Genomic DNA, 27,600 nt, shown 5'->3' on the forward strand with positions numbered 1-27,600 from the left:
TGCCCCCCACTATCCCACCCCCGCGGGACCCCCAGGACCCCCGCCCTTCCCCTGGGACCCCCGGGGATCCCCACAGTCCTTGCAGTGACCTCAACCCCACATCCCCCTGTCCCGGGCTCCCCCAGTGCCCCCCAAACCCTGCCCCCCACTTCCCCACCCCCCGGGTCCCCTCGGGGCCCCGCAGGCTCTGGGGGTCCCCCCATCCTTGGGGGGCTCCCGGGTGGCTCTGCGCCCCCAGCCCGCGCGTCCCCCCGTGCAGGTGCCGCCGGAGCCGCTCCGCTCGCATGCCCGGGTGTCACCCGTGTCCTGTGCTCGTGCCACGCTCGCCCCGTGCCGGGGGCTGCCCCCACCCCGGGACCCCCGGGACCCCCGGGACCCCCCGGGACCCCCGGGACCCCCCGGGACCCCCCAGCCCCGGGGGTCGCCCGCTGTGGGGCGGGGCCGGGGGTCCCCGAGCTGCCTTAACGCGGACCTGGAGAATGTCGCCCCCCGGCCCGGCCCCACAAATGGGGGGCTGCCCCCCGCCCCCCGCCTCCTGCACCCCCCGGTCCCCTCGCTTGGCATCTCAGCTGTGCCCCCCTCCCCCACGGGCCGGCCCGGGCCCTTCGGGGGTCCCCGTGTCCCCCCGCCCCCCAGCGCTGCATGTCCCGCCCAGCGCGGCCGGAGGCTCAATAAAGGTGGAGATGCTGAGCGGAGCCTGGGGGTGGGGGTGGGGGGGATGGGGGGGATGGGGGTGGGGGTGGGGGGGTGGGGGTGGGGGATGGGGGGGATGGGGGTGGGGGTGGGGGGGTGGGGGTGGGGGTGGGGGGGTGGGGGTGGGGGGTGGGGGATGGGGGGGATGGGGGTGGGGGTGGGGGGTGGGGGTGGGGGTGGGGGATGGGGGGGATGGGGATGGGGGATGGGGGATGGGGGGGATGGGGGTGGGGGTGGGGGATGGGGGTGGGGGTGGGGGGTGGGGGATGGGGGATGGGGGATGGGGGTGGGGGTGGGGGATGGGGGATCCGGGTCACACTGGGGGATTTGGGGGGCACACGGGGGATTTGGGGGCACGCTCGTCCCAGAGATGGGGGCACACCTGTGTCACTGGGTCACACCTGTGTCCCTGTGGGGTCACACCTGTGTCACTGGGTCACACCTGTGTCATTGAGGTCACACCTGTGTCACTGGGTCACACCTGTGTCCCTGTGGGGTCACACCTGTGTCCCTATGGGGTCACACCTGTGTCATTGGGGTCACACCTGTGTCCCTGTGGGGTCACACCTGTGTCATTGAGGTCACACCTGTGTCCCTGTGGGGTCACACCTGTGTCACTGGGTCACACCTGTGTCACTGGGTCACACCTGTGTCATTGGGGTCACACCTGTGTCACCGAGGTCACACCTGTGTCATTGGGGTCACACCTGTGTCTTTGGGGTCACACCTGTGTCCCTGTGGGGTCACACCTGTGTCACTGGGTCACACCTGTGTCATTGGGGTCACACCTGTGTCACCGAGGTCACACCTGTGTCATTGGGGTCACACCTGTGTCACTGGGGTCACACCTGTGTCATTGGGGTCACACCTGTGTCCCTGTGGGGTCACACCTGTGTCATTGAGGTCACACCTGTGTCATTGGGGTCACACCTGTGTCCCTGTGGGGTCACACCTGTGTCATTGAGGTCACACCTGTGTCACTGGGTCACACCTGTGTCATTGAGGTCACACCTGTGTCTTTGGGGTCACACCTGTGTCACTGGGTCACACCTGTGTCCCTGTGGGGTCACACCTGTGTCATTGGGGTCACACCTGTGTCACCGAGGTCACACCTGTGTCATTGGGGTCACACCTGTGTCCCTGTGGGGTCACACCTGTGTCATTGAGGTCACACCTGTGTCTTTGGGGTCACACCTGTGTCCCTGTGGGGTCACACCTGTGTCACTGGGTCACACCTGTGTCTTTGGGGTCACACCTGTGTCATTGGGGTCACACCTGTGTCACTGGGTCACACCTGTGTCCCTGTGGGGTCACACCTGTGTCACTGGGGTCACACCTGTGTCATTGGGTCACACCTGTGTCCCTGTGGGGGCACACCTGTGTCATTGGGGGCACACCTGTGTCACTGGGTCACACCTGTGTCATTGGGGTCACACCTGTGTCACTGGGTCACACCTGTGTCCCTGTGGGGTCACACCTGTGTCACTGGGGTCACACCTGTGTCCCTGTGGGGTCACACCTGTGTCCCTGTGGGGGCACACCTGTGTCATTGGGGTCACACCTGTGTCCCTGTGGGGTCACACCTGTGTCCCTGTGGGGGCACACCTGTGTCATTGGGGTCACACCTGTGTCCCTGTGGGGTCACACCTGTGTCATTGGGGTCACACCTGTGTCTTTGGGGTCACACCTGTGTCCCTGTGGGGGCACACCTGTGTCATTGGGGTCACACCTGTGTCCCTGTGGGGTCACACCTGTGTCATTGGGGTCACACCTGTGTCACTGGGGTCACACCTGGCTCTGTCACGTGTCCCTGTCACGTGGCCCAGCTGTCGCTTTCCCGCGCTCTGCGCGCGCCTCCCGCCGCCTCCGGCGCCCCCTGGCGGCCGCGCGGGGCCGGCCCCGCCCAGCTCCTGGCGCCACTTCCGGCTTCCGGCGCCGCGCCGCGGCCGGGCGGAAGCGGAAGCGGCGGCGGAAGCGGCGGCCATGGCGGCGGTGGCGGCGGCGGGCTCCTGTCCCGGCCCCGGGCCCGGGCCCGGCGCCGCCCGCACGAAGAAGAAGCAGAAGCGCTTCGTGCCGCAGCGCGTGAAGCTGCCGCGGGCCGCGGACCCGCTGCTGGCCGTGCTGGCCTGGGGGGTCACGCACCAGGTCAGGGCCGGCACCGGGACGGGCCCCCGCGTCTCTGTGCCCCGGGACCGCCCCGGTACCCGTGTTCTCTCTTCCTTGGGATCCGTGCCGGGCCCGGTCCCCCCCGCGGCATTTCCGTGCCCCTCCCTCCGCGCGTGTTCACACCCCGCGTGTGTTCCCGCATCCCCGCAGTGCCCAGCGTGTCCCTTCCCTGCGAGCGGCCTTTCCCCCGCAGCCCCACGGCTGCCCTGCCCGGGGTCACCGCTGCCCCCATCCACAGATCCCCGCTGCCCCCATCCACAGATCCCCGCTGCCCCCATCCCCGGGATCCCCGCTGCCCCCATCCCCCGGATCCCCGCTGCCCCCATCCCTGGATCCCCGCTGCCCCCATTCCCGGGATCCCCGCTGCCCCCATTCCCGGGATCCCCGCTGCCCCCATTCCCGGGATCCCCACTGCCCCATCCCTGGATCCCCACTGCCCCCATTCCCGGGATCCCCACTGCCCCCATTCCCGGATCCCCGCTGCCCCCATTCCCGGGATCCCCGCTGCCCCCATCCCCGGATCCCCGCTGCCCCCATCCCCGGATCCCCGCTGCCCCCATCCCCGGATCCCCACTGCCCCCATCCCCACACCTGGGTGTCCCCGGGGCTTGGGGGGTCCCACCAGCCCCGGGGGGTGCCTGGGGGCAGTTCCAGGGGGCGGTTCCCGGTGGTCCCACCGGCCCTGGGGCAGCCCGGGGGCAGTTCTTGGGTGTCCCACCGTCTCCAGGGGTGCCTGGGGGCGGTTCCCAGGGGTCCCACTGGCCCCGGGGGGTGCCCGGGGGTGGTTCCCGGGGGTCCCACCGGCTCTGGGGGTGGTTCCCGGGGGTCCCACTGGCCCGGGGGCAGTTCCCGGGGGTCCCACCGTCCCCGGGTGTGCCCGGGGGTCCCACCGGCTCTGGGGGCGGTTCCCGGGGGTCCCACTGGCCCGGGGACGGTTCCCGGGGGTCCCTCCGTCCTCGGGGGGTGCCCGGGGGTCCCACCACGCCCTCCCCAGATCAACGAGCTGAGCCAGGTGCCGCTGCCCGTGATGCTGCTGCCGGACGACTTCAAAGCCAGCTCCAAAATCAAGGTCAACAATCACCTGTTCAACAGGTGAGCGGCGCCGGGGGGGGCACGGGGGCAGCGTCCCGCAGCGGGGGGCACCCAAAAACTCACGTGAACCCCCCGAAACTCAGGGAGAACCTGCCCAGCCACTTCAAGTTCAAGGAATACTGTCCCCAGGTGTTCCGCAACCTGCGCGAGCGCTTCGGCGTCGACGACCAGGACTACCAGGTGGGCTGGGGGGCGCCGGGGGGGCCGTGCCCGGGCTCCCGGCCACCCGTGCCCTCGGTGCGTGCCCCCAGGTGTCCCTGGCACGGAGCCCCCCGCGCTGGGCGGGCAGCGGCCGCCGCCTGCTGCTCTCGGCCGACCGCACGCTGGTGCTGAAGGAGCTGTCGAGCGAGGACGTGGCCGACGTGCACGGGCTGCTGTCCCACTACCACCAGGTGCGGGCGGGGCGGAGTCACCCGTGTCACCTGGGTGCTCTGGGCGGTGTCACCTGTGTCACCCGTGTCACCTGGGTGCTCTGGGCGGTGTCACCTGTGTCACCTGCGTGCCCTGGGTGGTGTCATCCGTGTTACTTATGTGCCCTGGGCGGTGTCATCTGTGTCACCTGTGTGTCCTGGGCTGTGTCACCTATTGTTACTTGTGTCACCTGTGTGCCCTGGGCTGTGTTACCTGTGTCACCCGTGTGCTCTGGAATGTGTCACCTGTGTGTCCTGGGATGTGTAACCCATATCATCTGGGATTTGTCACCTGTGTATCCCAGGGGGTGTCACCTGTGTGTCACCACGTGTCACTGCGTGTCACCATGTGCCCCCGTGTCCCCACAGTTCGTGGTGCAGTGCCATGGGCAGTGTCACCGTGTGTCACCGCGTGTCACCGCGTGTCACCGTGTGTCACCATGTGTCCCTGTGTCCCCGCAGTTTGTGGTGCAGTGTCACCGTGTGTCACCGCATGTCACTGTGTGTCACTGTGTGTCCCCGCGTGTCACCGCGTGTCCCCGTATCCCCGCAGTTTGTGGTGCAGTGTCCCCGTGTGTCACCGCGTGTCACCGTGTGTCCCCGTGTCCCCGCAGTTCGTGGTGCAGTGTCCCGTGTGTCACCGTGTGTCACTGTGTGTCCCCGCAGTTCGTGGTGCAGTGCCACGGGCAGTGTCCCCGTGTGTCCCCGTGTGTCACCGCGTGTCACCATGTGTCCCCGTGTCCCCGCAGTTCGTGGTGCAGTGTCCCCGTGTGTCACCGTGTGTCCCCGTGTGTCACTGTGTGTCCCCGCAGTTCGTGGTGCAGTGTCACCGTGTGTCCCCGTGTGTCCCCGTGTGTCCCCGTGTGTCACCGTGTGTCCCCGTGTGTCCCCGCGTGTCACCGCGTATCACCACGTGTCCCCGTGTCCCCGCAGTTCGTGGTGCAGTGCCACGGGCAGTGTCACTGTGTGTCACTGTGTGTCACCGTGTCCCCGCAGTTCGTGGTGCAGTGTCCCCGTGTGTCCCCGTGTGTCCCCGTGTGTCCCCGCGTGTCACCGCGTGTCCCCGTGTCCCCGCAGTTCGTGGTGCAGTGTCCCGTGTGTCACCGTGTGTCACCACGTGTCACCACGTGTCCCCGTGTCCCCGCAGTTCGTGGTGCAGTGCCACGGGCAGTGTCACTGTGTGTCACTGTGTGTCACCGTGTCCCCGCAGTTCGTGGTGCAGTGTCCCCGTGTGTCCCCGTGTGTCCCTGTGTGTCCCCGTGTGTCCCCGCGTGTCACCGCGTGTCCCCGTGTCCCCGCAGTTCGTGGTGCAGTGCCACGGGCAGTGTCACTGTGTGTCACTGTGTGTCCCCGTGTCCCCGCAGTTCGTGGTGCAGTGTCCCCGTGTGTCCCCGTGTGTCCCCGTGTGTCCCCGTGTGTCCCCGCGTGTCACCGCGTGTCCCCGCGTGTCACCACGTGTCCCCGTGTCCCCGCAGTTCGTGGTGCAGTGCCACGGGCAGTGTCACTGTGTGTCACTGTGTGTCCCCGTGTCCCCGCAGTTCGTGGTGCAGTGCCACGGGCAGACGCTGCTGCCGCGGTTCCTGGGCATGTACCGCGTGAGCGTGGACAGCGAGGACACGTACCTGCTGGTCATGAGGAACCTCTTCAGCCACCGCCTGCCCGTGCACAGGAAGTACGACCTGAAGGTATCGGGGCGCCCCCGAGCCCCTCTGATCCTCTTCTGGGGCGGCCTCCCCCCAAAACCCCTCCGGTCACCTCTGCTCCCTCCTCGCAGGGCTCCCTGGTGGACCGAGAGGCCAGTGACAAGGAGAAGGTACTGCGGGAGGACGCCGTGACTCCCGGATTTGGGGAGGGGGCTCTGGGCTCCCTCTTCCCTCCTCCCCGCTGAGGACAGCTCACTGGCTGCCCCCCAAGGGCCGGATTCCCTCCGCAGGGGCTGCGACCCCCAGGGACGCAGCCTGGGCGGGGGTCCCGCGGCTCTGGGGGGTCCCCTCCAGCTCGGGGGTGTCCCCCCGCTGTCCCTCCCCAGGGCAAGGAGCTGCCCACGCTGAAGGACGTGGATTTCCTCAACAAGAACGAGAAGGTGTTCGTGGAGGAGGAGCAGCAGCGCGAGTTCATGGACAAGCTCAAGAGGGACGTGGAGGTGGGGACGGGGGGGCTGCAGCCCCAGGGGTCTGAGGGGATTGGGGGGGGCTGCCTCTGCACCCCAAGTGAGCCTTGGTTGGCCTCCCAGTGCCCCGGCTCTGAGGGTTTTTGGGGTGAGGCTCCCCTGTTCCCCAGGCTCTGGGGGTTTTTGGGGTGAGGCTCCCCTGTTCCCCAGGCTCTGGGGGTTTTTGGGGTGAGGCTCCCCTGTTCCCCAGGCTCTGGGGGTTTTTGGGGTGAGGCTCCCCTGTGCCTCAGCTCTGAGGGTTTTTGGGGTGAGGCTCCCCTGTGCCTCAGCTCTGAGGGTTTTTGGGGTGAGGCTCCCCTGTGCCCCAGCTCTGCGGGTTTTTGGGGTGAGGCTCCCCTGTTCCCCAGGCTCTGGGGGTTTTTGGGGTGAGGCTCCCCTGTTCCCAGGCTCTGGGGGTTTTTGGGGTGAGGCTCCCCTGTGCCGGGCTCTGAGGGTTTTTAGGGTGAGGCTCCCCTGTTCCCAGGCTCTGAGGGTTTTTGGGGTGAGGCTCCCCTGTGCCTCAGCTCTGCGGGTTTTTGGGGTGAGGCTCCCCTGTTCCCAGGCTCTTAGGGTTTTTGGGGGCTCTCCCTGCAGCCATGAGTGTCCCCCACCCCTAATGACCCCCTGGTTGTCCCCCCAGCCCTGAGATTCCAGGGGGTTTTTGGGGACCGTGTCCAGTACTTGACGGCTGTGGGGGTCCCTTTCTCAGCCTCCAGGCCCTGGGGGCTTTGGGGTGAAGCCCCCCGGGGGTTTTGGGGTGGCCTCCCCCATGGCTGCCGTGTCCCCTCAGTTCCTGGTGCAGCAGAAGCTGATGGACTACAGCCTGCTCCTGGGCATCCACGAGGTGGGCCGGGGCGAGCAGGAGGAGGAGGAGGAGCTGGAGGAAGAGGAGCCCGGGGGCGGGGGCGATGACGGGGGGCTGGGGGGCCCCTACGGCACCTCCCCGGAGGGTCTCGGGGGGCTCCTCAACTCCTACCGGCCCCTGGGGCCCGGCGAGTTCGACCCCGGCGTGGACGTGTACGCCCTGCGCGGGGCCGAGGGTGAGCCGGGGGCTCGGGGGGTGCCGGGGGGTTTTGGGGTGCCGGGAGCGCTGAGCCCCCCGGCCGTGCCCCCAGGAGCCCCCCGGCGCGAGGTTTATTTCATGGGGCTCATCGACGTCCTCACCCAGTACGACGCCCGCAAGAAGGCGGCGCACGCGGCCAAGACCGTCAAACACGGGGTGAGGGGGCACCCCGAAATGGGGGAGGGCACCCTGAGCTGGGGAGGGCACCCCTAAATGGGGAGGGCACCCTGAACTGGGGGGAGGGCACCCTGAGCTGGGGAGGGCACCCCTAAATGGGGAGGGCACCCTGAACTGGGGGGAGGGCACCCTGAGCTGGGGAGGGCACCCTGAAATGGGGGAGGGCACCTCGAGCTGGGGAGGGCACCCTGAAATGGGGAGGGCACCCTGAGCTGGGGGAGGGCACCCCGAAATGGGGAGGGCGCCCTGAAATGGGGGAGGGCACCTCGAGCTGGGGAGGGCACCCCTAAATGGGGAGGGCACCCTGAGCTGGGGAGGGCAGGCCGAACTTGGGGAGGGCACCCCGAAATGGGGTGGGATATTCTGAACTGGGGGGGACATTCTGAACTGGGGGAGGGCACCCCGAAGTGCGGGGGGAATTCTGAACTGGGGAGAGGGCACACTGAACAGGGGGGCAGCACTTCCAGACTGGGGTGCAGGCATCTCCAAGCTGGGGAGCGGGCACCCCAAAATGGGAGGGAGGGCACTTCCCAACTAGGGGCAGGGCACCCTGAACTGGGGGGTGGCATTTCCCACCTGGGGGGGGCAGGGCTGGCTCCCCCTTGGTTTTTTGGGGAGGTGGGGAGAGGGAAGGGCTGGGGGGACACGGGTCAAGCCTTCAGGGGAGGCTTTGGGCGGAGTAAAGCCCCGGCAGGGTCTGGGCTGTGGGGAGCTTGGGGCGGGGGTGTTGTGGGGGTGCCAGGAGGGGCCGGGGGTCGTTACGGGGTTTGGGGAGGGGTGTTGTGGGGGTGCCAGGAGGGGCCGGGGGTCGTTACGGGGTTTGGGGAGGGGTGTTGTGGGGGTGCCAGGAGGGGCTGGGGGTCGTTACGGGGTTTGGGGAGGGGTGTTGTGGGGGTGCCGGGAGGGGCCGGGGGTCGTTCCCAGGGTTTGGGGAGGGGTGTTGTGGGGGTGCCAGGAGGGGCTGGGGGTCGTTACGGGGTTTGGGGAGGGGTGCTGTGGGGGTGCCGGGAGGGGCAGTTTTGGGGAGGGGTGCTGTGGGGGTGCCGGGAGGGGCCGGGGGTCGTTCCCGGGTGGGCTCTGAGCGCTGCCCCCCAGGCCGGGGCCGAGATCTCCACGGTGCACCCCGAGCAGTACGCCAAGCGCTTCCTCGACTTCATCACCAACATCTTCGCCTGAGGGGGCCCAGGGGCCCCTCCCGCGGGACCAAAACCCCAAAACCCCACGGCACGCCCTGCCCCCCCCCCAGTGGGGCTTCACTGCTCAAGTGCCTTAACTCTGTGTGCGGGGGTCCCGGGGGGCTCTGGGGTGCCCCCCCCGCACAAGGGGCTCTGGGACCCCTCCCAAAGCTGGGGGGGGGTCAAACACTACTTGCCCCATGGGGGGGTGAAAGGGACCCCCCGGTCATGGCTGCCCGGGTGGGGTGCAGCCCCCACCCCTCTTCCCAGGGAGGCTGGGGGACGCTCCCTGCCCCCCTCCGCGTGGGACCTGGGGGGCTCCACAGCTCCCCCCCTTTTCTGCAGCTCCCGGGGGGCAGGGGAGGGGAGGACCCCGGCCTGGTGGGACCCCCGGGGCGGGGGGGGCGGGACGGGACCCCCGTCCCCCATTTGTGGGAGTGTCGCGTGTCGTGTCCCCCCCCAACCCCGTTTGTGGGGCTCCTTCCCGTGCTCTGTACTGAGAAATAAATTATTGAACCGGCCCCGCGTCTGCCCGGTTCCCTGTGCCCCTCGGAGCCCCCTGCGCCCCCAACCCCGGCTCCCCCTTTCCTCTCTCCCTGCGCCCCCCAACCCCTGCTCCCCCTTTCCTTTCTCCCTGCGCCCCCAACCCCGGCTCCCCCTTTCCTCTCTCCCTGCGCCCCCCAACCCCGGCTCCCCCTTTCCTCTCTCCCTGCGCCCCCCAACCCCGGCTCCCCCTTTCCTCTCTCCCTGCGCCCCCCAACCCCGGCTCCCCCTTTCCTCTCTCCCTGCGCCCCCCAACCCCGGCTCCCCCTTTCCTTTCTCCCTGCGCCCCCCAACCCCGGCTCCCCCTTTCCTTTCTCCCTGCGCCCCCCAACCCCGGCTCCCCCTTTCCTTTCTCCCTGCGCCCCCCAACCCCGGCTCCCCCTTTCCCGGGGCCCCCCAGTTCCCGGCTGCAGGCCACGCCCCCGCCGCTCTGGCCACGCCCCCAGACGCGTCGCCGCCGTTGCCATGGCTACAACCCGCCCCCTGTTGCCATGGTGATGCTCCGCCCCGATGCAATGGCGGCCCCGCCCCCGTTGCCATGGCCCCGCCCCCGTTGCCATGGCGACGCTCCGCCCCCGTTGCAATGGCGGCCCTGCCCCCGTTGCCATGGCCCCGCCCCCCGTTGCCATGGCGACGCTCCCCCGTTGCAATGGCGGCTCCGCCCCCGTTGCCATGACGACGCCCCGCCTCGGTTGCCATGGCGGTCCCTCTCCGCCCCGTTGCCATGGCGACGCTCCGCCCCCCCGTTGCCATGGTAACGCTCCGCCCCCCGTTGCCATGGCGGCCCCGCCCCGCGCGGTCACGTGAGCCGCCGGACGCGCCCGCCATGCTGCGCCCGCCCGGGCCCGGTGGGTGCGGGACCGGGACCGGGACCGGGGACAGCGGCACCCCGGCTCCCCCCGGCTCCCCCCGGCTCCCCCCGGCCTCCCCGCCGCGCCCCCGCCCCGGCCCGGCCCCGCCATTCGCCCTGCCCGCGCCCCCGTCCCGGGCCTGCCTGCACCGCAGCGACCCCCGGGCCCCTCCCCGGGCCTGCCCGATCCCCTCGGGCCTTACCGGGACCCCCGAACCCCCCCGGGCCCTATCGGGACTCACCGGCTCCCCCTCGGGTCTCATCCGGACCTTCCCCGGGCCTGCCCCGGCCTCCGCGGGACCCCCGGGCCCGACCTGTCACCGCCGGGCCCGCCCGTCCGCCCCGGGCCTGCCGTGCCCCCCCCGGGACCCCCGGGCCTGCCCCGGGACCCCCGGGCCTGCCGTGCCCCCCCCGGGCCTCATCGGGACCCCCCAGCTCCCCCAGGCCTGTCCCCCCCATTCCGGGCCCATCCCCCCCCGCGTCCCCCGTGGAGCCCTCGGGGGGATGGGGGTCACCGGGGGTCACCGGGGGTCACAGGGGGCACCGGGGGTCACCGGGGGGACCGGGGGGACGGGGGCCGCGGCGCGTTCATTCCCCCCGGTCCGCGGGCCCCACCTCGCAGCGAGGGGAAAACGGGTCTGGGGGGGCCGGGGACCCCCGGAGCCGCTGCCCCCCCGAAGGGCTGGTGGGGGCTGGGGGTGCCGCGGGGTTCCCTGGGTGCTGCCGGGTCCCCTGGGTGCCGTGGGGTCCCCTGGGTGTCACGGGGGTCCCCTGGGTTCTGCAGGGGTCCCCTGGGTGTCGCGGGGGTCCCCTGGGTGTCACGGGGGTCCCCTGGGTGCCGCGGGGTCCCCTGGGTGTCACGGGGGTCCCCTGGGTTCTGCAGGGGTCCCCTGGGTGCTGTGGGGTCCCCTGGGTGCTGCCGGGTCCCCTGGGTGCTGTGGGGTCCCCTGGGTGCTGTGGGGTCCCCTGGGGACACGGGGGGTGGCGGTGCTGTTGTTTTTGTAGGGTGCCGTGCGCGGGGGGGTCCGGAGGGGTTGAGGAGCCCCCCCAATTGGGTCTGGGGGTGGAGGGGCCCATCTGAGACCCCCCGTGTCCCCCCAGCCCCGGGCTCGTGGCTCTGCTGATCGCCTCGGCTCCTGTCCCCCATGGGCTCACCAGGTGGGTGTGGGGACCCCCCGCTCTGGGGACCCCCGGCCTGTGACCCCCTCCCCCCCGTGCCCCGGGGACCCCCTCCCCCCGGGCTCTGGGACCCCCTTGGAGCACCTTCACCCGTGGGACCCCCCCCCGGGTTCAGGGGTGCTGGGGACCCCCAGCCCTGGCCCCACCCTTGGGGGTGACGGCGTGGTGACACCCCCGGGGTGTCCCAGATTCGGGGCACGGGGACAGGTTTGACCCTTGAGGTGGCACCTTGGGGGGGTGAGCGTCCCCAGGGGGGCAGGGGGCTCTGGGACCCCTCAGGAGCCCCCCTGGGTGCCATGCCCGGGCTCAGGCAGCCTGGCAGGGTTTTGGGGGGGTTCACCTTCAGATTTCGCTGGGTTTTGGGGTGACCCGCAGTCCCCAGGCTCTGGGGTCTTGAAGTGCCCAGTGCCAGAGGATTTTGGGGGTCCATGCCCAAACTCAGGTTTGGGGGTGCATGCCCTGGCTCAGAGGGGTTTTGGGGGGCCCGTGCCCAGTCTCAGAGGGGTTTGGGGGGATCCATCCTCAGTGTCAGAAGTTTTGGGGGTCCGTGCTCAATCTCTGGGACTTTTTTGGGGTCGATATCCAGTCTCAGAGGGGTTTGGGGGGGTCCATCCCCAATGCCAGAGGATTTTGGGAGGGTCCATGCCCAGTGTCAGAAGTTTTGGGGTCCTATGCTCAATCTCTGGGACTTTTTTGGGGTCTATATCCATACTCAGAGGGGTTTGGGGCGGTCCATCCCCAGTGTCAGAAGTTTTGGGGGTCTGTGCTCAATCTCTGGGACTTTTTTGGGGTCGATATCCAGTCTCAGAGGGGTTTGGGGCGGTCCATGCCCAGTGTCAGAAGTTTTGGGGTCCTATGCTCAGACTCTGGGAGTTTTTTGGGGTCCATATCCGGTCTCACAGGATTCTGGGGCTCTGTACCCAGGCTCTGAAGGTCCCATGCCCAGCTTTTGGGGTTCAAAGTGCCCCATGGCCAGCCCTTGATGGTTTTGGGGTGTCCCCCTTGGGTTTGTCCTGTTAAGGATGTTGGGGTGTGTGGGGGCCACCAGGTGATGGTGCCAGTGGGGTCCAGTCCCTGGGGGTTTTGGGGATCCTGTGCCCAGTCCCTGGCGGTTTTGGGGGTCCCGTGCCCAGTCCCTGGCGGTTTTGGGGGTCCCGTGCCCAGTCCCTGGCGGTTTTGGGGGTCCCGTGCCCAGTCCCTGGGGGTTTTGGGGGTCCTGTGCCCAGTCCCTGGGGGTTTTGGGGGTCCTGTGCCCAGTCCCTGGGGGTTTTGGGGGTCCTGTGCCCAGTCCCTGGGGGTTTTGGGGGTCCTGTGCCCAGTCCCTGGGGGTTTTGGGGGTTTCCGTGCCCAGTCCCCGGCAGTTTTTGGGTCCCATGCCCAGTCCCTGGCAGTTTTGGGGTCCCATGCCCAGTCCCCGGCAGTTTTGGGGGTCCTGTGCCCAGTCCCTGGCAGTTTTGGGGTCCCCCAGGGCCGTTCATGCTGTCAGGGATGTCGGGGTGCAGTGGGGCCGCCAGGTGATGGTGCAGGTGGGGCCCAGGCTCAGGAGGTTTTGGGGGTCCATCTCCATCCCCTGACGATTTGGGGTGTCCCCGGGTGTTTAGGGGGTCTGTGCCCAGTCCCTGGGGTTCGAGGTGCCCAGCCTGGCACTTTTGGGGTGTCCCCGCGGTGTCGAGGGTGTCGGGGTGTGGGGGCCCCACCAGGAGTTGGGTGACGGTGCCAGCAGGGTCTGGTCCCTGGGGATGTGCCCAGCCCCGGTGTTTTGGGGTGTCCGTGGGTGTTTTGGGGTGCCCATGGTTGTTTTGGGGTGTCCGTGGCTGTTTTGGGGTGTCCGTGGCTGTTTTGGGGTGCCCATGGGTGTTTTGGGGTGCCCGTGGCTGTTTTGGGGTGCCCATGGGTGTTTTGGGGTGCCCATGGGTGTATTGGGGTGTCCGTGGCTGTTTTGGGGTGTCCATGCGTGTTTTGGGGTGTCCGTGGCTGTTTTGGGGTGCCCATGGGTGTTTTGGGGTTGGTGCCCATGGGTGTTTTGGGGTGCCCATGGGTGTTTTGGGGTGCCCGTGGCTGCTCTGGGGTGCCCGTGGCTGTTGTGGGGTGCTTGTGCCTCGCTCCTGGATGTTTTTGGGTGCCCATGGCTGTTCTGGGGTGCCCATTCTCACTCCCAGGTGTTTTGGGGTGCCCTTGGCAGTTGTGGGGTGCCTGTGCCAGTTCTGGGCTGCCCGTGGCAGTTGTGGGGTGCCGGTGGCAGTTTTGGGGTGCCCGTGGGTGTTTTGGGGTGCCCTTGCCAGTTCTGGGGTACCCGTGCCAGTTCTGCAGTGCCCATGGCAGTTCCTCAGTGCCCGTGGCAGTTGCGGGGTGCCCATGGCAGTTTTGGGGTGCCCGTGGCTGTTCCGGGGTGTTGCTGGGTGCCCGTGGCAGTTCTGGGTGCCCGTGCCAGTTCCCTGGTGCCCGTGGCAGTTGTGGGGTGCCCGTGGCTGCCCTGGGCTGTTGTGGGGTGCCCATGCCTGTTCCTGGGTGCCCGTGGCAGTTCCATGGTGCTTGTGGCTGCTCTGGGGTGCCCATGCCAGTTCCGCGGTGCCCGTGGCAGTTCCCCGGTGCCCGTGGCAGTTCTGGGGTGTTGTGGAGTGCCCGTGGCAGTTCTGGGTGCCCGTGGCAGTTCCCCGGTGCCCGTGGCAGTTCTGGGTGCCCGTGGCTGCTCTGGGGTGTTGTGGGGTGCCCGTGGCAGTTCGCGGTGCCCGCCGCCCGCGCCCCGACGCGCCCGCGCTGTGCCCGCAGTGTCGTTCGTGCTGTCGAGGATGTCGGGGTGCGGGGGCCCCGCCAAGAGCCGGGTGACGGTGCCGAAGCGCGTGTGGGAGTTCGTGACGCGGGAGCGCGCGGCGCGCCTGGCGCTGCTGGCGCAGGAGGCGCGGGTGCGGATCCTGGTGGACGGCGAGACCCCCGAGCTCTACGTGCTGCAGCTCTGTGCCACCCCCCCGGGCGGCGCCGCGCTCTGCCCGGCGCGCAAGGCGCTCAAGGCGCTGCTCAAGGAGACCGAGAAGGAGCTCAAGAAGCGCGGCCAGCGGCCCGCGGAGCCGCCGGGGGCGCGGCCGGAGCCGCCCGCGGGCGCGGCCGGCTGCCCGGGCGCGGCGCGGGACGAGGAGCCGGAGCGGCAGTGCCCGATCTGCCTGGGCGAGATGCGGGGCCCGCGCACGCTGGAGCGCTGCCGCCACTCCTTCTGCGGGGAGTGCATCGCCCGGGCGCTGCAGGTGCGCTCCGCCTGCCCCGTCTGCGGGCGCTTCTACGGGCAGCTGGTGGGCAACCAGCCCCCCGACGGCCGCATGCTGGTCAGCCGCGACGCCGCGCTGCCCCTGCCCGGCTACGAGGCCTTCGGCACCATCATCATCCAGTACGTCTTCCCGCCCGGCGTGCAGGGGGTGAGTGCGGGCACGGCCGGGCGGCTGCCGGGGAGGGCTCTGCCGTCGTGCCCGCTGATCCCAAATCCCCTGGGTGGCCCTGGGCCAGCCCCCGTGCCCCCAGCGCCCCGATGGTGCCCCCAGCGCCCCAGGTTCAGCCCCGTGCCCCCAGCGCCCCAATGGTGCCCCCAATGCCCCAGGTTCAGCTTGGTGCCCCCAGTGCCCCAGGTTCAGCCCCGTGCCCCCAGCGCCCCGATGGTGCCCCCAGCGCCCCAGGTTCAGCCCCGTGCCCCCAATGCCCCAATGGTGCCACCAATGCCCCAGGTTCAGCTTGGTGCCCCCAGCGCCCCGATGGTGCCCCCAGTGCCCCAGGTTCAGCCCTGTGCCCCCAATGCCCCGATGGTGCCCCCAGTGCCCCAGGTTCAGCTTGGTGCCCCTGGTTGCCCCGATGGTACCCCCAGCGCCCCAGGTTCAGCCCCGTGCCCCCAATGCCCCGATGGTGCCCCCAGTGCCCCAGGTTCAGCCCCGTGCCCCCAATGCCCCGATGGTGCCCCCAGTGCCCCAGGTTCAGCCCCGTGCCCCCAATGCCCCGATGGTGCCCCCAGTGCCCCAGATTCAGCCCCGTGCCCCCAATGCCCCAGGTTCAGCTCGGTGCCCCCAGTGCCCCTGGGTGTCCCCAAATCCTGCTGAGTGTCCCTGGCATCCCTGGGTGCTCCAAAACCCTGATGGGTGCCCCAGCCCAGTCCTGTGCCCTCAGTGCCCCTGGTTGCCCCAAATGCTCCTAGTCCACTCTGTGTCCCCAGCACCCTTGGGTGCCCCCAAGTCCTGATGAGTGCACCTGTCTGTGGCGCTGGCACCCCTGGGTGTCCCCAAATCCTGTTGGGTGGCCTGGCATGCTGCTGTGTCCCCAGCACCCTCAAGTCCTGATGGACGGCCCTGGGTGTCCCCAAACACCCCTGACCCAGCTCTGTGCCCCCCATGCCCCTGGGTGCCCCCAAACCCTGCTGGGTGTGCCCAGCATCCCTGGGCTGCCCACACATCCTGGCAGGTGTCCCTGGCTGTTCCCAAATCCTTTTGGGTGTTGCTGGCACTCCTGGTGTCCCCAAATGCCCCTGTGTCCCTAACACCCCTGGGTGCCCCAAACTCTGCTGGGTGTCCCCAGTCCTGATCCCCGTCCCTCCCATCCCTCCGTCCCCCCGTCCCTCGCCCCTGACCCCCCCGGGCAGGTGAAGAATCCCCAGCCCGTTTCCCTGTCCCCTGTCCCCTGTCCCCTGTCCCCTGTCCCCCTGTCCCCTGTCCCTCTGTCCCCTCTGTCCCTCTGTCCCCTGTCCTCCTGTCCCCTGTCCCTCTGTCCCCTCTGTCCCCTCTGTCCCCTGTCCCTCTGTCCCATTGTCCCATTGTCCCCCTGTCCCCTCTGTCCCTCTGTCCCTCTGTCCCCTGTCCTCCTGTCCCCTGTCTCTCTGTCCCCTCTGTCCCTCTGTCCCTCTGTCCCTCTGTCCCCTGTCCTCCTGTCCCCTGTCCCTCTGTCCCCTCTGTCCCCCTGTCCCTCTGTCCCTCTGTCCCCCTGTCCCCTGTCCCTCTGTCCCTCTGTCCCCCTGTCCCTTGCCCCACCCTTCCCTGCCGTGTGTCCCCTCCATGCCCCGTGCAGGTGGAGCCCCCAGACCCAGCTGTGCTGCCTGGGCACCACGCGGGCAGTGCCACCTGCCCCGTACCTGTGTGCTCCCCGTCCCTCCTGGCCCGTACCTGTGCCCCTACCTGAGCCTGGGGCTGCAGCGCCCCGGGAGCAAACAGACCCTGGCACTGCCCCTGGCACTGCCCCTGGCACTGCCCCTGTCCCTGCCCCCTTACCTGTGCCCATCCCTGCCCCCTTACCTGTGCCCATCTCTGGCCCCTTACCTGTGCCCATTGCTGCCCCCTCACCTGTGCCCATCCCTGCTCCCCTTACCTGTGCTCATCGCTGCCCCCTTACCTGTGCCCATCCCTGCCCCCTTACCTGTGCCCATCCCTGCCCCCTTACCTGTGCCCATTGCTGCCCCCTTACCTGTGCCCATTGCTGCCCCTTACCTGTGCCCATCACTGCCCCTTACCTGTGCCCTGTCCCTGCCCCCTTACCTGTGCCCATCACTGCCCCTTACCTGTGCCCATCACTGCCCCCTTACCTGTGCCCATCACTGCCCCTTACCTGTGCCCATTGCTGCCCCTCACCTGTGCCCGCCCGTGCAGGTGGAGCACCCCAACCCGGGCGTGCGGTACCCGGGCACCACGCGCGTGGCGTACCTGCCCGACTGCCCCGAGGGGAACAAGGTGCTGGCGCTGTTCCGCAAGGCCTTCGCCCAGCGCCTCACCTTCACCGTGGGCACCTCGCTGACCACCGGCCGTGCCAACGTCATCACCTGGAACGACATCCACCACAAGACCAACTGCACCGGCGGGCCCCAGCTGTGCGGGGGGCACCGGGGGGCACCGGGGGGCACTGGGGGCGTACCGGGGGGCACTGGGGGGGTACCGGGGGCACCTGGGGGGTGCCGGGGGCACCTGGGGGGTACCGGGGGGCACTGGGGAGTGCTGGGGGCACTTGGGGGCACGTGGGGGGTACTGGGGGGGCACTGGGGGGGTACCGGGGGGCACTGGGGGGTGCTGGGGAGCACGTGGGGGGTACTGGGGGGGCACTGGGGAGGTACCGGGGGGCACTGGGGAGTGCTGGGGGCACCTGGGGGGGTACCGGGGGGCACCTGGGGGGTGCTGGGGGCACCTGGGGGGCACTGGGGGGCAGTGGGGGGGAACCTGGGGGCACCGGGGGGTACTTGGGGGGCACCAGGGGGCTCTGGGAGGGCACTTGGGGGGTACCTGGGGCACTGGGGGGGCACCTGGTGGGCACCGGAGGCACTGGGGGACACCTGGGGGGAAACCTGGGGGCACTGGGGGGCACCGGGGGGCATTTGGGGGGTGCTGGGGGGCACCTGGGGGGCTGATGGGCACCCATGGACATGGGGGGGCACCTGAGGGGTAGCGGAGCGACATCCGCCACATCCAGCACTAGCTCTGGGGGCATCTGGGGGTCCAGGGGCGCTGGGGGGCACCTGGGGGGGCACCTGAGGGGTTGGGGAGCGACATCCGCCACATCCAGCACCAGCTGTGGGGGTCCGGGGGCACTGGGGGCACTGGGGGCACGGGGGCAGCGGGGCTGGGGCAGGACGATGCCCGAGGGGAGCCCCTGGCGGGGGCACGGCCTGACCCGCTGCCCCCTCTGCCCCCAGGTTCGGGTACCCCGACCCCACGTACCTGGCCCGGGTGCAGGAGGAGCTGCGGGCCAAGGGCATCACCGAGGACTGAGGGGGGCCAGGGGGTCCCCCCATGCACCGGGACCCCCCCCCAGGATCACCCCGGGCAGCAAGGACCCCCGCGGGACCCCCGGCAAGGGGGATCCCCCAGGCGAGGGGACCCCCGGGGCGGGAGGAGCACCCCCCTGGGCAGAGGGATCCCCCGTTCGGTGGGACCCCCGTGGGGGGATCCCCCCACACCCCAGAGCAGGGGGTCCCCAGCCCCCCGGCTGGCAGTGGGGGGCTCGAGGAGGGGGGGGGCTGGTGCCACGCAGCCCCCGCGGCACGGACAGACGGACCCCTGTACATAGCCCTGAGCCCCGGACAGACGGGGGGTCCCTGCCCCCCGAGCCCCGCGGGGTCCCACCCTCGGGGGGGGGGTTATTTATTTTTTATTTCCCCCCCAGGTCTGTAACTTTGATCCAATAAAAATATGCAATGGATTGGGGGGTGCTGGGGGGCACCAGGAGCTCCGGGGGTCACGGGGGCAGTTCTGCATGGGGGGACAGGGCTGGGGACAGGAGACGGGATTTGGGGGATTTGGGGGATTTGGGGATGGGCCACGGAGATGGGGTGTGGGATGAGGACATCGGGATGGACGTGGGGCCATCGGAATGGGACAGCAGGATGGAAACTTCGGGCTGGGGACAGGGCACGGGGCAGCAGGAGGGCACAGTGACCTGGGCTGTGAGTCTGGGACTTTGGGTGGGACTTTGGGGATGGGACACTGGGGTGGGCCGTGGGACACTGGGGTGGGCCGTGGGGGGCTGGGATGGGCAATGGGACACTGGGATGGGCCGTGGGACACTGGGATGGGCCATGGGGGGCTGGGGTGGGCCGTGGGACACTGGGGTGGGCCGTGGGACACTGGGGTGGGCCGTGGGACACTGGGATGGGCAATGGGACACTGGGGTGGGCCGTGGGACACTGGGATGGGCCATGGGACACTGGGGTGGGCCGTGGGACACTGGGATGGGCCATGGGACACTGGGATGGGCAATGGGACACTGGGATGGGCAATGGGACACTGGGATGGGCAATGGGACACTGGGATGGGCCATGGGGGGCTGGGATGGGCAATGGGACACTGGAATGGGCCATGGGACACTGGGATGGGCCATGGGGGGCTGGGATGGGCCGTGGGACACTGGGATGGGCCATGGGGGGCTGGGATGGGCAATGGGACACTGGGATGGGCCGTGGGACACTGGGATGGGCCATGGGACACTGGGATGGGCCATGGGACACTGGGATGGGCCGTGGGATGCTGGGATGAGCCATGGGACACTGGGATGGGCCGTGGGATGCTGGGATGAGCCATGGGGGGCTGGGATGGGCTGGGCTGGGGTCCCCCATCTCTGATGGGGGCACTGGGCTGGGACCTGAGCTGGGCCCAGTCGGGTGAGAGTCCAGGCTGGGACACTGGTCTGGGAAATGGGGATGAAAACGTTGAGATTTTGGGGCGTGGGGACTGGGCTGGGCCCTGCGGTCACGGGGATTTTGGGGTGGGCTGGGTCAGGAGGGACCCTAAAGCCCACCCCACCCCATCCCATCCCATCCCACCCCACCCCATCCCACCCCATCCCATCCCACCCCATCCCATCCCATCCATCCCATCCCATCCCATCCCATCCCATCCCATCCCATCCCATCCCACCCCATCCCATCCCATCCCATCCCATCCCATCCCATCCCATCCCATCCCATCCCATCCCATCCCATCCCACCCCTCCCATGCCAGGGGCACCTCCCAGTCCCAGGCTGCTCCAGCCCCGTCCAGCCTGGCCCTGGGCACTGCAGGGACCCAGGGGCCGCCCCAGCTGCCCTGGGAAATCCATCCCAGCCCCTGCCCACCCTGACGGGAGGAATTCCTGCCCCGTCTCCATCCATCCCTGCCCCTGGCACCAGCAATCCATTCCCTGGCTCCCGTCCCTCCATCCTTGTCCCCGCTCCCTCCCCAGCTCTCCTGGAGCCCCTTCAGGCCCTGGCGGGGCTCTGAGCTCTCCCTGCAGTGAGGTGAGCCCCCCCAGCTCTCCCAGCCCGGCTCCAGAGGGGCTCCAGCCCTGCAGCAGCTCCGAGGCTCCTCGGGGCTCTCTCCAGCAGCTCCTCGTGTCCCTGTGCGGGCCCAGGGCTGGAGCAGCTCTGCAGGTGGGGTCTCACCTGGGCACAGGGGCAGAGGGCAGAGCCGCCCTCCCTCTGCCCACGCTGGGCTCAGCCCAGCTCGGGGGTCTCTGGGTCCTGCCCAGCTCTCAGCCCCCGGCACCCCCAGCTCCTTCTCCCAGGGCTGCTCCATCCGGGGGTCGCCCTGACCCAGCTCCTGCCCTCGGGCTTGTGAAACCTCAGCAGATCCCCCCAGGCCGCTGCCCGGCTCCCTCGGGCTGTCCCCGACCCTCAGCTCCGTGTCACCTCTCCAGGTGCCCTCGGTGCCCCTGCCCGTGTCGCGCATGGAGGGGCACGAACGTTCAGTGACACCGGTGCCAGTGGGGACCCCGCGGGCACCGCTGGCACCGCTGGCACCGCTGGGCACCGCTGGAACCGCTGGGCACTGCTGGGCACCGCTGGCACCGCTGGGCACCGCTGGGCACCGCTGGGCACTGCTGGGCACCGCTGGCACCGCTGGGCACTGCTGGGCACCGCTGGCACCGCTGGCACCGCTGGGCACCGCTGGAACCGCTGGGCACTGCTGGGCACCGCTGGCACCGCTGGGCACCGCTGGGCACCGCTGGGCACTGCTGGGCACCGCTGGCACCGCTGGCACCGCTGGGCACCGCTGGGCACTGCTGGGCACCGCTGGGCACTGGGGCTCCGAGCCCCTGCCCACGGCCCTGGCTGCGGCTGTGCTGCCAATTCCACACCCACCCCAGAGCAGCCCCGTGTCCCTCTCCCCAGTGTCCCTCTCCCCAGTTTCCCCAGTTTCCCTCTCCCAGTTTCCCTCTCCCCAGTTTCCCCAGTGTCCCTCTCCCCAGTGTCCCTCTCCCCAGTTTCCCGTTTCCCTCTCCCAGTTTCCCCAGTGTCCCTCTCCCCAGTTTCCCGTTTCCCTCTCCCCAGTTTCCCGTTTCCCTCTCCCAGTTTCCCCAGTGTCCCTCTCCCCAGTTTCCCTCTCCCAGTTTCCCTCTCCCCAGTTTCCCCAGTTTCCCTCTCCCAGTTTCCCTCTCCCAGTTTCCCCAGTTTCCCTCTCCCCAGTTTCCCCAGTGTCCCTCTCCCCAGTTTCCCTCTCCCAGTTTCCCCAGTTTCCCTCTCCCCAGTTTCCCTCTCCCAGTTTCCCTCTCCCAGTTTCCCCAGTTTCCCCAGTTTCCCCAGTTTCCCCAGTTTCCCCAGTTTCCCTCTCCCAGTTTCCCTCTCCCAGTTTCCCCAGTCTCCCTCTCTCAGTTTCCCCAGTTTCCCTCTCCCAGTTTCCCTCTCCCCAGTTTCCCCAGTTTCCCTCTCCCAGTTTCCCCAGTTTCCCTCTCCCAGTTTCCCCAGTTTCCCCAGTTTCCCCAGTTTCCCTCTCCCGGCTGGGATGTCGGCTGTTTTTCCCGAAGGTTTCCCGGCAGTGTCACCGCTGTCCCCGCCCGTGTCCTGCCGGGGTCCCTCCCTCGGGGCCGAGCCGGGATCCCAAATCCCCTCGCGGCTCCCCGAGGGTCCCTCCCTGAGCGGGGCCAGGATCCTCCTCCCGCCCTTCCCAAAACCGGGACAAACCGGGACAAACCGGGACAAAACCGGGACAAAACGGGACAAAACCGGGACAAAACCGGGACAAAACCGGGACAAAACCGGGACAAAACGGGACAAAACCGGGACAAAACCGGGACAAAACCGGGACAAAACGGGACAAAACCGGACAAAACCGGGACAAAACCGGGACAAAACGGGACAAAACCGGGACAAAACCGGGACAAAACCGGGACAAAACCGGGACAACCTTTCCGTTCCCTGCCGGGCCAGGAGCTCCCGGCCCACCAGGGCTCCGTTCCAGCGGGGCCGGGCTGGGGCTGGAGGGGATGGGGGGCTGGAGGGGATATGGGGGGGGTACAGGGGATATGGGGGTTATAGGGGATATGGGGGTTATAGGGGATATGGGGGGCTGGAGGGGATATGGGGGAGCTATAGGGGATATGGGGGTTATAGGGGATATGGGGGGTTATAGGGGATATGGGGGTTATAGGGGATATGGGGGGTTATAGGGGATATGGGGGGGCTATAGGGGATATGGGGGTTATAGGGGATATGGGGGGCTGGAGGGGATATGGGGGAGCTATAGGGGATATGGGGGGCTGGAGGGGATATGGGGGGGCTATAGGGGATATGGGGGGCTGGAGGGGATATGGGGGGGCTATAGGGGATATGGGGGGCTGGAGGGGATATGGGGGGGCTATAGGGGATATGGGGGGCTGGAGGGGATGGGGGGCTGGAGGGGATATGGGGGGGGTACAGGGGATATGGGGCTATAGGGGATATGGGGGTTATAGGGGATATGGGGGTTATAGGGGATATGGGGCTATAGGGGATGGGGGCTATAGGGGATGGGGGGCTATAGGGGATATGGGGGGCTGGAGGGGATATGGGGGGCTATAGGGGATGGGGGGCTATAGGGGATATGGGGGGCTGGAGGGGATATGGGGGGCTGTAGGGGATATGGGGGGTTATAGGGGATATGGGGGGTATGAAAAACGCCAATCACTAGTTTTTAGAAATTTTAAAAGTTTAATAATAATAGAATGGTTATAAAAATAGTAATACAATTAGAGTAAAAAAAAAGTAGAGTTAGGACCATAAAAAGCAAAGAATTACGGATGTTTTTGGGCACTGAGCTGCCAAAGCCACGCCTTGGGAACAAAGGAATAACCCTAAAAGCAGCAGCCTGTTGCATATTCATCTATCTCATACATGGTGCATAAATTCCTTGCCAATTAGGAACTTTTCTGGTTTTTGTCAACTTCTACCCCTGAATCCTGGTGGCTCCACGAAGACGAGAGGAGGTGGAAGAATGTTTGTGTTTTCTGATAAGGAGGCTGGAGCTCTTCATGTGCCCCTTGTGCCCGTCGCTGTTATCTCTGTCTGGAGAACTTCTTGATTTTCTCATCTCCTCCTTGAGCTTGTTAAGAAGTATCTCACACCGCAGAGTTTCTATTTCGACATTGTGTTAGAGCCTAAAATTACATTTAACACACCACTTAAGAGGATTGATACAGCAAAACCTTCGTAACATCACACATACAGCATTCATTGGAATGTTTGTGAAAAGCCAACCATAAAATCTGCATTTTTCACGGGGGGCTATAGGGGATATGGGGATCTATAGGGGATATGGGGATCTATAGGGGATATGGGGATCTATAGGGGTTATCGGGGGGTTATAGGGCATGTGGGCGATTATAGAGGATATGGAGCTATAGGGGATATGGGGATCTACAGGGGATATGGGGATCTATAGGGGATATAGGGGGACTATGGGGGTTATCAGGGGGTTATAGGGCATGTGGGCGATTATAGAGGATATGGAGCTATAGGGGATATGGGGGGTTATAGGGGATATGGATGGGCTATAGGGGATATGGAGCTATAGGGGATATGGGGATCTATAGGGGATATGGATGGGCTATAGGGGATATGGAGCTATAGGGGATATGGAGCTATAGGGGATATGGAGATCTATAGGGGATATGGAGCTATAGGGGATATGGGGATCTATAGGGGATATGGATGGGCTATAGGGGATATGGAGCTATAGGGGATATGGAGATCTATAGGGGATATGGGGGGTTATAGGGGATACGGATGGGCTATAGGGGATATGGATGGGCTATAGGGGATATGGAGCTATAGGGGATATGGGGATCTATAGGGGATATGGATGAGCTATAGGGGATATGGATGGGCTATAGGGGATATGGATGGGCTATAGGGGATATGGAGCTATAGGGGATATGGATGGGCTATAGGGGATATGGATGGGCTATAGGGGATATGGAGCTATAGGGGATATGGAGCTATAGGGGATATGGGGATCTATAGGGGATATGGAGCTATAGGGGATATGGGGATCTATAGGGGATATGGGGATCTATAGGGGATATGGGGATCTATAGGGGATATGGATGGGCTATAGGGGATATGGAGATCTATAGGGGATATGGGGATCTATAGGGGATATGGATGGGCTATAGGGGATATGGAGCTATAGGGGATATGGAGCTATAGGGGATATGGAGATCTATAGGGGATATGGATGGGCTATAGGGGATATGGGGATCTATAGGGGATATGGAGCTATAGGGGATATGGGGATCTATAGGGGATATGGAGCTATAGGGGATATGGAGCTATAGGGGATATGGGGATCTACAGGGGATATGGATGGGCTATAGGGGATATGGAGCTATAGGGGATATGGAGCTATAGGGGATATGGGGATCTATAGGGGATATGGATGAGCTATAGGGGATATGGAGCTATAGGGGTGGGGCAGTGTGGGATGTGGGAGGAAACAGGGCAGGATTTGGGGAGAGGCTCTGCTGCAGTGGGTTGGAAGTTCAGCCCTGAAGAACTGCAGTGAGAATGGGATAAAATCTGTGAGGGGAAGTTGCAGTGTCAGCAGCTCCTGCAGCGTGCTGGGCCTGCTGTGGTGATGGGACCAGCAGAAGAAACCCCAGACCAGAGCGGTTCACTCAGCGAGGGATGGAGAGGAAGCAGAGCCCCCCAAGCCAAGGAAGAGGCAGAATTCCCCCGATCCCTGTTCCCAGGAGTCCCGTGGGACCAGGAAAAGCTTTCGGTCGTGGATGTGGAGCTGGGCAGAGGGAAGCCGAGGAGCTGGGATCCTGTCCCGGGCTGTGGGCACTGCCAGGGGCTGGGAGGAGGACAGAGACCCCAGCCCCCGCAGGAGACTCCTGGAGCTCCCTCAAGGGTTGCCCGAGAGCGACCCCGGGAGCTGCAGCAGCGCGGAGGAAGGAGCCCAGCACCTGGGGGACCGGCTGGGCTGGAGGGAATCCACGGGGAACCGCAGCGAGCGGCTCCCGCAGGGCTGGGAGGAGTCCAGCGCGACCCAGGCTCTGGAATTTCTCTGGAGCAATTCCTTGGGAGGAGCCCAGCGCGACCCAGGCTCTGGAATTTCTCTGGAGCAATTCCTTGGGTGGAGCCCAGCGCGACCCAGGCTCTGGAATTTCTCTGGAGCAATTCCTTGAGAGGAGCCCAGCGCGACCCAGGCTCTGGAATTTCTCTGGAGCAATTCCTTGGGTGGAGCCCAGCGCGACCCAGGCTCTGGAATTTCTCTGGAGCAATTCCTTGGGAGGAGCCCAGCGCGACCCAGGCTCTGGAATTTCTCTGGAGCAATTCCCTGGGAGGAGCCCAGCACGACCCAGGCTCTGGAATTTCTCTGGAAGTTTCCCTGGAGCAGTTCCATGGATGGAGCTCAGGATCCAGGCTCTGGAAGCTGCTCTGGAAATTTCTATGGAGCAGTTCCTTGGGTGGAGCCCAGTGCACAATCCAGACTCTGGAATTTCTCTGGAGCAATTCCCTGGGAGGAGCCCAGCACGATCCAGGCTCTGGAATTTCTCTGGAAGCTTCCCTGGAGCAGTTCCTGGGTGGAGCTCAGGATCCAGGCTCTGGAATTTCTCTGGAATTACTCTGGAGCAGTTCCCTGGGAGGAGCCCAGCACGACCCAGGCTCTGGAATTTCTCTGGAAGTTTCCCTGGAGCAGTTCCATGGATGGAGCTCAGGATCCAGGCTCTGGAATTTCTCCGGAATTTCTCCGGGATTTCTCCGCAGCGCTGTCGCCGTGCCCCAGCTCCCTGGCAGTGATGCCAAGGGAAGCAGCGGAACAAGCAGAGCCTCAGGTGAGTCCCTGACCTGGGCACCACGGACACCACCCGTCCTGCCCCCGACCTCGGCTGTGGGAGCACGGTCCCAACCTTGGGCACAATCACGGGGAAATGTCCCCAGTGCCACCAGCAGGGACCAGTCTGTGCCACTGGGAGCAGCTGGAGAGAGGGGACGGCGACAGCCCAGAGGTCACCTGTGGTTCCACCTGCGTGGCACAGAGGCCTGGAGGCACTGGCACCTGCAGCTGGAGTTCCCAGAAGCGCCGCGGGTTCAGCTGGGCGTGCATTCATCTGTCAGAGGTGGGGCAGTTATCATCTGCTCATGGGGCAGTTTTTCTTTATCTCTTCCACAACCAATCCTCCCTCATCTCCAGGAGATCTCTGCTGTTTATGGGCCATTAATCGTTAATTATCTTCTGTTCATGGGACATTGATTATTCATTATCTTCTGTATGTGGGCCATTAATCATTAATTATCTTCTGTTCATGGGCCATTAATCATTAATTATCTTCTGTTCATGGCCACTGAGTGTCCCTGCATGGCTGAGAAAATTCCATCATCCCACTGGGAGCTGCTCCGCCCAGGGGAGGAGCCGAGAATTCCTACTTGGATATAATCCGAGATTTGGAGCAACAGACAGCCTTAACCCACTAAATTCCATAAAAACCCAGCTTTTTTCCCACTAAATTAAAAAAAAACCCCAGATTTCTTCCCCACTGCATTCCCAGAGGAGCCCAGGCCCATCTCCCCCAGCCCTGGAGCTCCAAGGAAAACTCCCCCTTGTGCAGGATCTGCTCCAGCAGAAGCACAGCTGGCACTGCAGGAGGGCTGAGCCCCCCTGGGATGGGGCTGAACCCCCCTGGGATGGGGCTGAGCCCCCCTGGGATGGGGCTGAACCCCCCTGGGATGGGGCTGAGCCCCCCTGGGATGGGGCTGAACCCCCCTGGGATGGGGCTGAGCCCCCTGGGATGGGGCTGAGCCCCCCTGGGATGGGGCTGAGCCCCCCTGGGATGGGGCTGAGCCCCCCTGGGATGGGGCTGAGCCCCCCTGGGATGGGGCTGAGCCCCCCTGGGATGGGGCTGAGCCCCCTGGGATGGGGCTGAGCCCCCCTGGGATGGGGCTGAGCCCCCCTGGGATGGGGCTGAACCCCCCTGGGATGGGGCTGAGCCCCCCTGGGATGGGGCTGAGCCCCCCTGGGATGGGGCTGAGCCCCCTGGGATGGGGCTGAGCCCCCCTGGGATGGGGCTGAGCCCCCCTGGGATGGGGCTGAGCCCCTCCCTGACCCACAGGGGCCGGGGCTGCTCTGACTCTGGCAGGGCTGTTTTCTATTGCTGTTTTCTAAATTTTATTTTTATTTTCCTCCCTAATAAAGAACTGTTATTCCTGCTCCCATATCTCTGCCTGACAGCCCCTCCATTTCAAATTTATAACAATTCAGGAGGGGTTTACATTTTCCCTTTCAGGGGAGGCTCCTGCCTCTCTCTCCTGCCTCCCTGGCTTTCCAAACCAGACGAACTCCTCTGGGCTGCCCAGCGGTGGCAGGGCATCGCTGCCCGGGCGGAGGAGCCGAGCAGGAGAACCATGGCGTGCCCGAGAGCCA

At 66.6% G+C, this 27,600-nt stretch overlaps 4 protein-coding genes across 8 annotated transcripts in view; all 4 read left to right on the plus strand.

Annotated features, from left to right (window-relative positions):
- The window catches only part of KIF5A (kinesin family member 5A), a 37,408-nt gene extending 36,718 nt beyond the window's left edge, over positions 1-690 (plus strand). For all 3 annotated transcript variants that reach the window (XM_085562931.1, XM_085562929.1, XM_085562930.1), the window contains exon 29: positions 260-690. The gene's annotated coding sequence lies outside the window, so the exon portion shown is untranslated. The remainder of the gene's footprint in view (positions 1-259) is intronic.
- A 1,958-nt stretch (positions 691-2,648) lies between these two features.
- On the plus strand, positions 2,649-9,446 carry PIP4K2C (phosphatidylinositol-5-phosphate 4-kinase type 2 gamma). 2 transcript variants are annotated; one of them, XM_085562982.1, is made up of 10 exons: positions 2,651-2,838; positions 3,854-3,951; positions 4,035-4,131; positions 4,203-4,343; positions 5,900-6,046; positions 6,136-6,174; positions 6,391-6,504; positions 7,301-7,550; positions 7,626-7,729; positions 8,846-9,446. In XM_085562982.1, exons 1-10 carry the CDS (start codon positions 2,677-2,679, stop codon positions 8,924-8,926), a joined length of 1,233 nt encoding a protein of 410 aa, XP_085419108.1. In that variant the 5' UTR covers positions 2,651-2,676; the 3' UTR covers positions 8,927-9,446. The 2 variants fall into 2 exon arrangements, with proteins under 2 accessions (XP_085419107.1, XP_085419108.1); XM_085562981.1 differs by having other exon boundaries at positions 2,649-2,838; positions 4,081-4,343; positions 5,900-6,033.
- A 786-nt stretch (positions 9,447-10,232) lies between these two features.
- DTX3 (deltex E3 ubiquitin ligase 3) lies at positions 10,233-18,646 on the plus strand. Of its 2 annotated transcripts, none has more exons than XR_014950410.1 (5): positions 10,233-10,316; positions 11,420-11,476; positions 14,267-14,876; positions 17,107-17,324; positions 18,141-18,646. XR_014950410.1 is itself a non-coding variant. In XM_077788619.2 (5 exons), the coding sequence occupies exons 2-5, from the start codon at positions 11,464-11,466 to the stop codon at positions 18,214-18,216; spliced, it is 945 nt and encodes a 314-aa protein (XP_077644745.1). In that variant the 5' UTR covers positions 10,233-10,316; positions 11,420-11,463; the 3' UTR covers positions 18,217-18,646. The 2 variants fall into 2 exon arrangements, 1 of the variants encoding a protein (XP_077644745.1); XM_077788619.2 differs by having other exon boundaries at positions 14,267-14,904.
- Positions 18,647-22,836: 4,190 nt separating this feature from the next.
- LOC146765021 (uncharacterized) lies at positions 22,837-27,392 on the plus strand. Its single transcript, XM_085562749.1, has 3 exons — positions 22,837-22,843; positions 25,367-26,014; positions 26,121-27,392. Exons 1-3 carry the CDS (start codon positions 22,837-22,839, stop codon positions 26,399-26,401), a joined length of 936 nt encoding a protein of 311 aa, XP_085418875.1. The 3' UTR covers positions 26,402-27,392.
- Positions 27,393-27,600: the final 208 nt, after the last annotated feature.

Source organism: Lonchura striata, chromosome 29 (assembly GCF_050655825.1).
Source record: "Lonchura striata isolate lonStrDom1 chromosome 29, ASM5065582v1, whole genome shotgun sequence".
NCBI lineage: Eukaryota > Metazoa > Chordata > Aves > Passeriformes > Estrildidae > Lonchura > Lonchura striata.